This window comes from Varroa jacobsoni, unplaced genomic scaffold (assembly GCF_002532875.2).
Source record: "Varroa jacobsoni isolate VJ856 unplaced genomic scaffold, vjacob_1.0 scaffold_388, whole genome shotgun sequence".
NCBI classification, from domain to species: domain Eukaryota; kingdom Metazoa; phylum Arthropoda; class Arachnida; order Mesostigmata; family Varroidae; genus Varroa; species Varroa jacobsoni.
In genome coordinates, this window is record NW_019213290.1 from 70350 (window position 1) to 84828 (window position 14479).

Below are 14479 nucleotides of genomic sequence, written 5' to 3' on the forward strand. Positions count from 1 at the left end.
TTTGCCAATCGGGCTTTTCCTTAAACTGGTTGAAAAAACACATTCTCTTAATTGAGGTTATTTTCCTCGTTAAACACATACCATATAGCCTTCTAAACAAAAAATATATGCATATATTACACGGTCTACTACACATAATGTCTTGATTCATTGAAATTTAAGAAAGAGACTGCATGCAGATTCCAAGGAGTGTTTTGATACGTATTTTTCTTTTTCCGTTATGATTTATTATGAAAATGCCATATTTAACGTATTATTTTCTTTATTCATATAAAATATATAATTATCTTATTTTTATGTTCTCTACGACGCCGGTCAGGCATTTCCGCATCTTTTTTTTTTTGCTCTCCGTCTCTTCACTCCAACAGTGCATCTCCATTTCCATTTTAACATACTTTCGCATTTTTTTATTTTTCTACATTCCACGATTACCTTCTCTCAGTTCGCTTCTATGTCCGCAGAGTTCGTTCCTACTACTCTACATATATTAGACGTGCCATGTTTCTAAGATTCATCTAAACTGTACTTATTTTTTGTTTTCGATCAGTAAATCAAGCATACAACACGATTCTGTAAACATATGATCAAAGTGCACTTTCTCAGTGGATCTCGGTCGAAACAAGTTGAAAGTAATTGTTTCATTTTCCAACCAGCTGCAAACATCCAAATCACATAGGTATCATTTTTTCAGTTGTTTTCAGTTGTTCAACTTGCATCAATCTTTCAACATTATACAAGCTAAGTCAAGTTTCTACAGGGTGTTTCTTCCTAAGTTCACATGATACATTTCCGCGCGTTATCCTTTCGACTTCTGTGTGTGTTTTTGATGGCTACTTTGCTGTAACCGCTGTTTTATTCCGGCAGCTCATACACCTGACAATTCGATTAGACTATCCCTTTTTTCATTGGTTATATTTCTAGCGTTATTTTTTATTTTTCATTACCTTCTCTATTTAACTGTCAGTGTATCGCATACAGTCGTGCATATTTTCGGCATACAGGGACATAAAAAGTGTCATTTAAAATCCCCATCGTTGCTCACTTGTCTCATAGATTGCTACATATAGCAGTTTTCGACATATCCGCGACCAAGAAAAACGTTCACAACTCTAGAAACGACAGCTCGACCTTTCCGTCTTCGTGATGCCGAACATACACGCATACGCATACTATCATACTTACTGCCTATCCTACTTTTATTCTCGCTTCATTTTTATCACAAGTTCAGGCCGACATGCGACTCTCATACTTGGACTGTTTCTTATTTTTGGCATGATCTTTTGTTATCGACATCGAATCGATAATGTGTATATATATCCCAAAAGTGCGAGTATTTTGTTAAGAAAAATTAACTGATGATAAAAACCTGACAGTATTATATTACGAACCGCGACTGTGCATATGTATACACGTAATTTTCTACAGATTTTAAAAACGAATGCAAATCCATTTAAAAGTATATGCGTAATATTTTCTACATTTTCTGCAGTTTATATTTTGCTTACCTTAAATATAATTTACCTATTTTGAAGTATCTTTTTTCATGTATTCTATAAACCAATACATGTTTATTCCACTACGTACTATGTATTGTGTATAAATTTACTGTATATTAGGTAGAAGATTGCTTCGCTGTCGACCCTACTATTGAGCACATATTCATTTTGCTTGCCGAACATCCAATACATATCAGTTCTTGGCGTTTTCAGTTCGATTATCTGCCAGTAAACGAACAATTATAAGGTCCATACAGCACTCATAACACATTTAACATTGTTTACATCTACATACCCATTTATCCATGCACTCCATCAAGCATTCTTTTCATTTATCCATTCTTGATCGATTTACCTACGTTATTTTCCTAAACTGGTCGCACACGTCCATCAGAGTGGCTAATCGGGTTCCCTTTCAACACATAAGAACGTCGTAGGGTCTTTGTTACATATTACAACGCGGAACACACTGATATATTAATTCCTGTGCTATCTCCTGTTAGCAAACGTCGTCAGCAGTCGAAGCCTTAAGCAAAACTGCTATGGAACAATGGCAAAGTTAACTATTATAGACATTGATTGCAAGTCTATGGACAATACGTGTTATGTACTAGCACCCGTTGGGCCATACTAGTTGCACCATCACTACTGAATTATGTAACTATTGAAAAAAGTTGATCCTTTTTGTTTGATGAATCAATATACACATGGCGGTGACTACAGACAGACGGCTATAATAGCAAATCGAACATCACCCAAAAACCTTCTCCGGTGCCTAGGGCTTCATTCGAGTATCTTATTTTCTTGCTTTTTTCAGTAGAATCTACCTTACGACAGCAAAATATTTAGATCATTAACTGCGGACCGATTGTATTTTTAAGACAGCCCTATTACTATTTGCATCGAGAGCCCTACCCACATGTAAGGAATTCTCCTTAAGATGTACGTGTGGTGCAAAAGCCACAGCTTGAATCTCGCACAACACGAGGCTACCTGTCGTTCTACTTTACATTTTTAGATTGTAGTAGTCAAGCTCAAACGGCGCTTAGTTGGCTGCAGGAAGACGAGCGACTGCCCAGTAGATTCGACGTTTTCGTCTAAATTCAAGCTAGTTATTTTATATTCCGTAACGTGACGCGGGTAGTCTGAACCAACTCTCACACCGTTTCACCGATTCTAGTCATAAAACTTTGTACTTCCCTGAAGTCTCAGCTCGAACTACCTCGACTGATCAGCAGCTCGGCAGTTGAATTTTGGAAGTCAAATATTTTCTGCTCTCAATAAAGCGAAATTTACTTTCCCTATAGGAATAGTACATTATTATTGAGTTTTCGTTTTTGTGGCATTATTATGGCATGGCTCTTGGGACTTTTCCAAATTTATTTAATATTTATTTATATATTATTATTATATAAGAAACGAAAACTACAAATTTTTATAAGATTTTCGGTTTCGCCACCATTTCCGCGCTGAACACAATTAGCTTACACAGTCACCGATGCAAGCCCAAAATACTTATGTGAAATAGCAACATCTGCATGACCGCATAGAGTTTCAGACCCGAACGGGCTTTTACTAAACAGTTGCTACTACGATAAAACCGTTTCGCAGACTAGTTAGCTTATAGATGCTTTTTTGCGTGCTAAAAGAAAATTAATAGCCTTGCCTTCTTCATTGTTTTAATTAGGCTCGACATATACGTATCTTGTTTTGTTAAATTTGTACTACATTGCATACTGGCCCAATTTCACGATTCTATTTAAACGTAATATGGAAAACTTTTCTACATTGTTACTTCTTGTAATTTCAGCGTGGCTAAGCTTCTCTTGCAATTTTTGTAAAAACAGATGGCGTCGCAGATGTTTAGTTAGAACTCTATTTGTCCTCGTAATCACGTTTGTGGTGATCGCATACATCCTACAAACTGCTATTTAAGAACTACTCATTTCGTGAGCGGTAACGACGGCAGTATCGCGCACCCCAGGTATATTATTTAATTATTTTTGATTTCATTGAATTCTACGTGCGGGACAGTGCGGCTTTTTTTTTCACTGTTCTTTCAAGCGTGCTACAGTTGAAATTTTATAGCAAGATTTGACAGCGATCGTTTGTACCCTTCCGTTGTGCTTACGTCTGTCGCTCCGTTAGTTTGCGTGTAGCAGCTATCGCCATAGTACCTAATAATTACAGCTCCTAAAGTAGGCGGCAATTATTGAGAATGAAGGCCATACCATTGATTGAAATTGACCGGCCAAGTTCGTTGATCAAGACTAAGCATCCACGATAATTCTGACTCACGTCTCATTTGCTCCTGCAGCAATCCCTACAGCTTTGTAACAAGGCTAGTGACGAACGGACGATGTAAACTTCAGCGATGTCTAAAAGTCTCAGGAAATCTTTCGTAGCTTATCATGGGACTTAACAATGATCCTGTGTACATCGGTGTGAATGCATTCCTCTCGCAGTTAGTGTTGTTTCGCAAGTTTAGTAGTCATCTTTTTTTTTTTGTTTTTTATTACTCTCATCTCCAATGCAGTTTAAGATGTTTTTGATGAATGGAGCAATGCTTTACAAACTGAATGCGCTCGGCATGTTAATCTCGTGTACAAAGACTCCAATTTCTCGGTGTGGTCACATTCTCTCGTCGAATTCGACTTGCACTTCTGTCACCTGCAGTTTTGTGTACTACACGAAAAGATAGTAACTAGTCCCTGAAGAACTTTTATGGGAAGCTGCCTTTTAGCGGCATTATTTTGTTTCTGTTGAACTAACTCCTTCTGTACTATTCATCTCGGTATGCAAGAAGAGTTAAAATGACTTGCCTTCTTGCATATTTTGACTTCGCTGAATTGTCAAGTCAATATGTTTAATCAGCTTGCGATACTGATGGTCTGCCCAAACATGCTCGTAATTGCAGGGCACAAAGTCTGAAATGAAGCCACAAAGCGAACCGATAAGAAAGGCACTTTATATTTAGCATTTAAGTTCGAACAATTGCGGTGCGAGGAATAGTATGACGGCTCTATCGCGTACAAGGATGCGTTGGTATTTGTTGTGAATTTTTCCTCTAAGTGCATAGATTCATGTATCGCACAGATTTCGCTAATGCTTTTCAACAGTTATTAGAACGCGCTTCCACATTGCTTTTTAATAGATTCACGTCAAATTTTATTATTTTAGCTTAATCCTTCTTATCAGTCGCCGCAACATTTTTAATCAAGGGAACCTGTAATTGCAGATTACATCATCAATTTACCACATTTTTAACCGTTTAATCATAGCAAAGAACATTGGTATAGTTAGTTTAATGAATAGAGTTAGTTACAGTGCGTACCAGATTTACAAAAATTTGTAGCTGCTTTCCGCTTAAAATTACCAAGGCTCTCATACGATCAATCTATCCTACCTGTTAAAATTGATGGTGATGCCGGCCTATAGTGCACGACAGTACGTCGTGCGGCAGACTTTTGTTGCGCTTCAGGATGCCCTTCAGGTATGTTTTGGGCGAGTGCATCTTTCACGTCCCTCCAAGATCGTTCAAAAAAAGATACGATGTCGTCGTCGGGACGCGGCGTGCCTGCCGAATCCGCCTGCCCAACCAAAAAAATAACAGCATTGGACATAACATAATATTAACTATTATATGAAATGTTTTTATAATACAATTAATGTCATTAACATTTTTATGACATTGTACTAAATATCGCAGAACATTTGAAAAAAAAGAGCGATTTCTATCATAGAACTTGCAATATGTTATATTAGATACAAGGAGCACAACAGTTGAACTACTGTCCTTGTCTTACTGAGCTCGGATGATTGTTTCCATGTCATAAACATAGACCACATTAAATTGTCAGATATTAAATGTGGCCTGATTTTTGTCGAAATACGATGAAAATTGATGTACTCATAAAAGCTGAAAAGCTCTAAGCCAGCGAATAATATCGCTTTATTGGTTATTGTCCCACCTTGTTGTGTTCCGAAGAAGTACCTATAGGAAACAACACCTGTTTCGGATACGACTGGTTATATATGAGAATTATAAACAAAATAAAAACGTTCGTTACAAACGTTGAATAATAATTAAGTTCAAACACTAAAATAATCAACAGGAAGTGTCTCTGAGGCCGCATTTTTGTTTGACTTGGTAAAATTACTGGAATCCAGTTTGCTTTAACATAATTGTGCAAACAAAATGATACGACATCAGAATCCACCTGTAAGAAACGAATTCAAACCTGTTGCTGGTGATGCTCTCCTTCGTGTTGTTTTTTGTTTTCTCCATTCTTCGACCCACGGCGGTTATTCACTGGACCGTTTTTCTTGGCAGGGCCGAGAAATACTGGGCGTGGGCCGATTCTAAAAGATATACAAACATGTAGAGATTAGTTTGGAGAACCTTGAGGCGGACCAATAATTGAACTGACCAACAAAGAAAGCGATACATAACCGGTCGAATGGATAGGACATAACTAGAGTATCAAAGTGTGCAACAGTAAAAAATTGACCTCAATCTAAGAAGTTAGATAACGGGAAACACTATAGACGCAATATTAACAGAAAACGAGTAATAAACGCAATGATGCGCTGTCTTCGGCCATAGATAGCCCGATTCCCTAGACGATTTTAGCCATGGAAATCCAGTATTGGCCATAAATTAAACGAAGGACTCCCAATAGGTAAACATTGAGACAATAATGAGAGTTATAGAAGTCTGATCACAGTTTGTGTGCCCTAGTCTATGTTAAGAGAAAAAGATGAAAAAAATTCGGTACGGCTTGTTAGAAACACTGTGGTACCAGCTCTAGTGATCATCACTATCGTAAGCCACCATTTGTAGCTTCTTTTTAACATTTGTACGAAAGATCTACTTCTGATGTTATCAGTTACTCATAAACTCGTAACAATTTGATAAAGTTTAGCCTTCTATACCGTTCGAATGCACTGTATTCGGTCGGTATCCTACAATAACGGAGTCAACGTAGAAAATGCAGGTTTCTCTAGATATGTGACAAACTAGCCCCCTCCCACGCAATCAGGTCAAGCTGGTCGACCAGCTCAAAACCATTTACTTTCTTACAAGAACACCTCAAACGAATTTTTCCAATTGTATTATAGAAGCATCTTCCAGATTGGTGCAAAATATACCTTTATATACTTTCAATGAAAGATACGGTCCGTAACAGAAGAAAAAGGATAAATAAACAAAAGTAGCTTATTGGTATCCTCTGCTTGAATTCAGCGAATAAAACACAGATACTTGCAAGTCAGCTTCGACTGAGAGCGTCTACCGTCACCAAGTAACACCTATTATTATTTGTAACGTCGATTCAACTACAACATCTGTCTTCAAGTTGTAACCGGGTGGAAACTACTTCAATAGCTACTTTACCCATGTCAGTTCGTACTCTGCGGCTGTCTTCGACCTTCACTACAGTATCATTTTGAGGTGGGCCGCTAGGCTATCATTCCCTTCCTTCCCGGGCTTCCCTTCCTTCTCATTTCGCGCATGTGACGCTAATCTCAGATAATCGCTTACCGCATCCAGTTCCGATACTACACCCAAACAGATATATTTTGGTACATTACGTGCGCTGCATCCAACGTTGAAATTACCATCAAATTTATCAAAGAGCCAATGATCGACTCTTCGCTCAGTAAGAGAGAAAACGTTACCGAGTAGTTTCTAACAGATTATACTGAAACGATGGACAGCGTTCGGTGACTGATAATCATGAGAGTATTTTGTCTTTTTCATCTTCTTAAGTACGCAAGGTAAGCTAGTAACGGACGAAATCATTTCCCTATCGTAGACACGTGTAATATAGAAAATATCAACGGTAAGCCCGCCAACAGCTTTATGAGTTCGGAGTGTCGCTTTGCTAAACCAGCAATTCTGTCGCCGGTAATGTATGAAGCCAGCCCATACACACGTATATTAAACGGGAAGTAATTGAAACACTAACGCAGTTAAACATATATGATCATTCATTTCAATCAATTAGGCATCATGTTTATACAAGTACTTGTTATACACGAGACATATGTAGTTAAATTCAAGTCATCGGATTCTTCGAGTATGAGCCTGAGCGATGTGGTACCGTTGTTATAATGCATATATTGTAAACTTGTTGCCAACAACTTCTCAGCGATAACATTTGGGTAAAAAAATCCAAGGGCTATCCTTGTGACCAATAAGCTAAATGACAAAGTTACCTTTATATATGTTATGTTCCCGCTCTAGTGCAGAAATAAGGTATTTGTGTACTAAATAGATGACCTGGGTCTGAACCTCTACACAGTTCACGTCCCGGTGGGAGGCATTGCACCGGACGCAAAAGTCGAAGCATTAATCTATACTAGATGTTGTTATAAAGGTACAAAAAAAGGTAATATAAGCGAGAGAATGAAACAAGTTTAGTTCTCGTTCTCCCAAAGGTAATATAAAAATATTCTAATAGAGCATCATTAGATTATTACTTTCTAGTACCGATCCTCCTCATACTTATTGATAACTTTCTTTTTATTTTCTATCTCATTACCGACGATATGAAACATAAAACACTTTAAAATTCAATCATTGCAGGTGTTTTAACCTGAAAGTTTGTCATTGTTTAAACAACTCAAAAACAAGTTTTATTAGTTAATCGTGTAAAGTCGAAACTCTAGCAGAATAATTTGTTTCATTATTACTCTCATTTCCCTTACGTTGGAAATGAAAACCTTCTCCCCTCCATTATAATTCTCATTATAAACCTGTCAGTCAAAGATAAAACCTACTCTAGAAAGCATATTGAATGCAGACAGCGCCAATATGCTGCTTCATTCAAACAAAACTGAGTTCAATGCTCTCATATAAATTCAGGAGGTTGATGATCGTCACTAATGACTACTACCAACGCGACGCCTGATTTCTTTATTTCTAAACGCTGCTTATAAGCACCTGATACTAAACTCTGACTAGAGATCCCGACAACGCAAGTGACTCTAACCTATAAATACAATGGACATATATAGAAAACAAAATTAACTATTTACGGGCTGTGCATCATGCACTTCAGTAGGATATTTACAGTTGGATTGAAGTAGCTCAGCCATCTCAATCGCAAACCCAACAATCCTCACAGGTCTCCACGGGGCCACTTTGTTAATTCTGAGCAGATGACATTTTTACGCAGTAATTAGTTCTTTTAAAATGCTTGCTTTGTAAATTCATAATCGCTTACACTGTTTTTGCTAATTTATGATACCCACCAGCTGATTCCGTGATTATTCCCCATACGAAATTAATCAAATGTTAACGTCTCAATATGATAATAGGCTTTTCTGTCACATCCTATCTATGCAATCATATTCGCATACACGAACACTGATGGAAAACTGCGTGAAAAATCACCTGTAAACCACATGTGAGAGAACTAGATATGTCTGTTTTCTGTATTAGATTCAAAATCGGAAAACTTATTCCAAAACTCCGATCATTCGGTTGATACGTACTAAAGAAAACTGAAAGCTAAGGAAAAACAATGAGCTTTTGCGCTTCGCGATCTTTCCAGCCGGAGCATCGAGGCGTCTACGGATGCCGACTTCGTTCCGGGAAGCACCGACGATTAGAATATAATAGCCTTCGAGAAACCTAAGAACTCCGGAGTCAGTTCAATTACAGAGATTAGCCGAACACGCCGTCTGTTTGTTGAAGTGATGGTACCGTGCCTCTGGAGCAAGTATTGATAATTCAGCGGCGCAATAGAGATGTGTCAAGACAAATAACCTGCTGTACAGTACGGGAATCTTGCTGCAACGCCGGTAGAGTAGGTACATAAACTGGACGCAAATACACTTCGTTTCGTCTTAGAATCAACTATATGGAACAACACTTAGCGGCAGCGTCGTACGTAAGTACTTGAAACATTGATTTAGATATATGGCTGGTTTATAGAACGCGCTGCGTTTCGTATGTTGGCATTGAGAATCTATTTAATCTTTATAGTCATTATCGTTCTATTGGATTGATCATTTGCCTAGTCATATAGGTACCTCAATAAAATTCGAGCCATCAAACCGGGCTTGCCATTGGGCTTGTACACCATTGGTTTTTGCTCAACTGCGTTAACTGTGGACTGCTGCTGCTGCTGTTGTTATTTTACTGGCGCCGAAGAATATAGTGCGCACAGAAAATAGGGCATCGATAAAGCTCATCGTCAGATGTACCCTATGGACAAGAGTGTATTGCTCAACTTAACAATTTGCATTAGGTCGATCTTTACTGCCCAGTGGATAGCTGCCGATGCATTAGCGGGAACGGAAAAGTCATCGTAAGGCGGCGCAGACATGAGACACTGCTTCCGTTGTGGCGAATCGAGAGTCTGCGTCTTGGCATTTGTCTCGAATGACGAAGCAAAAATTCGCGAGCCAACTTTCGTTCTCGTGCTGATGATGACGGCGATGGCGAGGTAAACAAGACTAACCAGCGCTACCAGGACAAGCGTGTTCGCTAATTCGGTACACGTGGATTCTTCGATGCCAATAATGCCAACTCGCGTACAAGACTCGCGCGCGATCCGTGGTAGTTATTCCCGGCTTCTACCCCCTTATTTTTGAAATATATGACATGTCCAAGAAAACGAGACATTAACAGTTAGCCCAAAAGATGCGTAATCCATCATGACGCGAACTTATTACATAACAATAAAGCAATTTCTAATGGTAACTAACTATCTTTAACTGGGTTCCATCATTGCGCTTTAAATATTAGAATTAAATAAAATACGCCAACACACCATGTAAAAAGTTCCTTGAGTATTATGCAGTCATTGCTCAGAGCCGCCATAAAAGTATTGTGTACAGTATGCCCTTGCGTAAACATGAACGACCTTCTTTCTTAAATATCAGAGATTTCAACAAAAACGTGTTGCAACTCGACCGGTACAAAAGTAAACTGGCGGCTTTGTTAAAATGCAGATTTTAATATACTTACGAGGTAATACTTTCGACGCTTGGACTTCGGCGAATAGCATCCTCGGGCGAACGCGATCCGCTTGGTGGTGAAATGGATTCGATAATTCGCGCCGAATTATTACTGAATTTTCCTAGCCCACTGAGACCTGGTAAAAAGAAAATAATAATGATAATGTTTAGGTTTTAAAAAGCTCAGGACAAAGTGATAGCCGTACAAACATAGCCGAAATATTCCGGATTAGTTAAACTGTAGCACGACGATAAAATATACTACTGCTATACTATACCGCTACTAGAAGCAATAAAAAGAAATAGTAAAGAGGCTAAGTAAAGATCCAAAACGCCTCTACTTTAAGCAGGCTTTTAACAACAAACCCATTCGTTCTACAAACCAATTAGTTTACGAACCAGTTGCCAGACTGACCGACGCTTATAGCGCAACAGACGGATTATGTTCTATAATAATTGCAACAATTACTATACTATCGCCAATTGACCTTTAGTCAGCATGAATTAGTTGCTTAGCTCTAGATTAGAACACTTAGCTTTAGCTCATAGCTTTTAATAACAGGAAGAATCTCCATGACACCTCTATCCGAAAAACGAAGATATACACGCGCATACAAGGTACATACACGTCAATACTAACCGGATACAATCGGAAGTACACCTAACATACTGCTGATTTTTTAAAGTTCGACATATCATTCCTTGGTGTATCTGGAGCGTTCTTTTAAAATGAAGATTATTTTGTGCGATCTGTTAGATAAAACTAACACATTAGTGCAATAGAAGTCAACTTAAAAAGGTTTTATAGGCTATTTTATCCCACCGCTTTAATGAGATGTATAATGCTCACAAGATATTTAACATTCTATGAGGCACATACTGTTTATGCCATGACATCTACCTCTTATATTTTGTAGGCGTTTTTACACGAAACGTTTCGTTCAGCGTGCTTGTTATCAGCATCACATACTTAAATAGTATAAATTTCAATTTTCTTGCTCCCTTTGTTATGTTGTATACTGCTGCTGTTCCAATTACCTTTCTACACATACATACATACACATCGGATATATGCGTTGTCATCTCGCATGCAATCGCTATTGCATGTTTCATTGTCTTTGTCCTGTCTTGATGACCGCTCTACGCGATGCGAGCACCACATGTGCAACGATGGTACACTCCTATGGCGTGCTCACTTCGGCACACCGATAGCAGCGATATCAAATATTAAGGTAGCTCGATGATGCCAATGTCCTTCAGCAGTGTCCTCCCTCAGGACGGTCGACAGCCGCCGTTAGCGCGGCCCCAAACGGCTAGTCAGCCACCTAAATGTATCGCTACTGCTGACCGATTGCCCTTAAGTGCTATCGACGGACATAACCACTTACTCGTGAAAAAAAAAAACTTTCCATCGCTAGTTTCTATGACTAGTTATGATTAATCGATTTAGATACTTACCGTGGAAACGAGTCTTGGAGATCACTCCATTCGGAGTTTTCGCTACAAAATACATCACTTCACGAAGAGTTTGACGAATCTGCGAATTCGACTAGGACTGATTGACAAGAGGCACTAACTGGATCGCGCACTCTCAACGTATTTACACTAAATCACTCATGCGATAGTTACCACAGACAATCCTTTTGCAGTCGGCGAGATAAAGACGATCAGTGCAACGCTGGATGAAGGGCTGATATAGTGTGTCTAAAGCCGCTGTAAAGTTATTGACCGAACAACACGACGATTCGCGCACACAACAGCAGTAGCGGCGCACAGCGTAGCACACCGCGACGCTAAACTAGGTAAGCAAATAATACACGCAGCGTAAACTTCTGGCCTCGTCCCACTTGCCTACACGCACGAACAGACAAACAGGCAGACAACGAGACAACAGCGGCGGTAAACTGATGAAAAAGTTAGTACTATAAGCTTAACCGAACGGCTAGACACGCTGAACGGGCACAGAGAACACCACAACACACAGCAGAGTTCTGCCAATCTGCAATTCGGCGGTCTGCAGGTCTGCCCGATCAACACTCCACGCCACAATCGTCGTAGCGGTCGTAGCAGAACGGACAAAGTAGAATTATTGTTATTGCTACTGCCGCTCTTGTCGCCATAGGAGCGCTACGAGGCACAGCAGCGCCGCGACGACCGCAACGAAAAACGTGCGAAGACAACGTAAAGTAACCGGCGCAGCTGCAAGATAGTCTGGCAAAAAGAGTCGGTGACATAAATTTCGCATCACTGTACGGAATTCTCAACGCAGAGGTGAGTCGGCTCGTGGCCGGTCTTATCCACGCAGCGCAACAGTCACCCACAAACGCGCGCAGATCTCTCGCATGCTTGCTCAACTGCCTGCTGCTTTAACTCCCAACACAGGCGCTGGTTGGTATTGGATGGGCATCTAGAAGTTTCCCCGCCTTCGGTGATGGATGCATTATCAAATTCGAGACACTTGTTTATGTAGGTAATCCGCGCGTGCTATCTAGATTACCCGAATAGAGACGCGCGAAAGTGAAAGCAGAACACGTTTTCGTGAAATTTCCGAAACGCGTTCTCTGATTTGTTGTCAACAAATCGGTTAAACATTGATGTTCCTAGACTACACATTATTAGATATACGCAGAATCATACATGATTGAAAAGAGAAATGGCTGCCACATGTTTAATACACTTGTCTAAAATTTCAGGAAATATCAGTAGATTTTTAACTGATTCGATGCTTCTTGAAGCAACCCTGTGCCGACGAACACGGCGATTATACTCACTGTTAATCAGTCCACTTCGTTAGCGGTGGCTTTTTCTTCCGCCGTTTGACAATAACACACATAAAACATAGTTTTACGCGTAACAATTGAATTCATGTTTCCGAAATCCGATTAATATTACGTAATAAAAATTTTCAGTAAATTCCATTTGCCATCTAGTGCAAACTGTCTTTAGACCGCGGAGTAGGTTGGTACGTTTAATTCGAATTTATTCAAAACCGACACTTTATTATAAATTTTAACTGATCTAACATTGAAACATATTGATGTTCTAGTTTTTTGTACCTTTAGTTCAAGCGATGCCTGGCATACTGAGCACTACATATAGAATCGTCTCAATTCAAAAGTATTACTTTATGCAGGGAATATTTGCCTGCTATATAATGATACGTACGCACGTTGAGTGATATTATTATGTTTAGCATTGAAAATTATCATAACTTTTTGTAGGGTAAAAATTAGACCTTCCTTTATGACTATCAGGTTATCATATTAAGGTAGCATTATGTTATTTGTACACATCTAAAGTGCTGCGATCACACGAAACAGTAATGAAACAACAGTAAAAAAAAATAGCACCTTCAAGCTCGCAGACAAAAGTTAATTTACCGTTCAAAATGCTTTGTAGTCTGCTAAGGAAAATATTCAGTGTCGAAGCGTAGGGTAGATAAGAGCAGGTCACTTTAATGGAACGGAAAACTCAAAAATTGGCTTATAATGATTTGTAATCCGATTCTTAGACAAATAATAAATTTGCTGTGAGTTTTTCATGCCAGTCGTGGATTTAGCAGATGACAGTTCCTTAGTCTTTATGTTTCGAGTTTTAAGTCCGGTATCGCTATTAGACATTCAGTACATCAAACAGACGGCTGGCTAAATAGCTTCCAGCCATCACGAAATGAAGCATGTCTGTCTATGCCCTATGGGTTCGAACCCAAACCACAAGTGTCTCTAAGATTAGCAGGCAAAGAGGTTACCTACGAAGTTAGCGCGGGGATATCCTAGCGGATATTTATAAACTAAAATTATTTTGATCTTAGCTAATGCCTTATGTACGGTCGCCCTTTTTTTTGGCAAGGATCATTGTTGATAAGGGTTAAAATGGCAACAATCTGAAAAGTATAACATTTCGCTAATAAATATGTCATGATTACGCACATTTATAGCACGGTCCTATGAGATTAAGAACATTTACTTTTAAGAGATTTTGTTCATAGTATTCAGGCTAATACTTAAGAAGTC

The 14479-nt window shown here is 39.0% G+C and overlaps 1 protein-coding gene across 2 annotated transcripts; it reads right to left on the minus strand.

Moving 5' to 3' along the window:
- Positions 1–180: 180 nt before the first annotated feature.
- On the minus strand, positions 181–14008 carry LOC111259951 (uncharacterized). Of its 2 annotated transcripts, none has more exons than XM_022832360.2 (5): positions 11925–14008; positions 10477–10603; positions 5738–5858; positions 4903–5086; positions 181–4423 (listed from the first exon to the last, which is right to left on the minus strand). In XM_022832360.2, the coding sequence occupies exons 1-5, from the start codon at positions 11977–11979 to the stop codon at positions 4305–4307; spliced, it is 606 nt and encodes a 201-aa protein (XP_022688095.1). In that variant the 5' UTR covers positions 11980–14008; the 3' UTR covers positions 181–4304. The 2 variants fall into 2 exon arrangements, with proteins under 2 accessions (XP_022688095.1, XP_022688096.1); XM_022832361.2 differs by lacking the exon at positions 11925–14008 and adding an exon at positions 11527–11637.
- Positions 14009–14479: the final 471 nt, after the last annotated feature.

Bases quoted from the DNA above. Each gene is read 5' to 3' on its own strand.
- LOC111259951 (XM_022832360.2), bottom strand. From the start codon at position 11,979: ATGTATTTTGTAGCGAAAACTCCGAATGGAGTGATCTCCAAGACTCGT. The intron at 5,859-10,476 runs GTAAGTATATTA...TATATCTTTTAG, and splicing joins AGCGTCGAAAGTATTACCTC to AATCGGCCCACGCCCAGTAT. The intron at 4,424-4,902 runs GTAGGATAGATT...GCTTCATTTCAG, and splicing joins ATCACCATCAATTTTAACAG to ACTTTGTGCCCTGCAATTAC.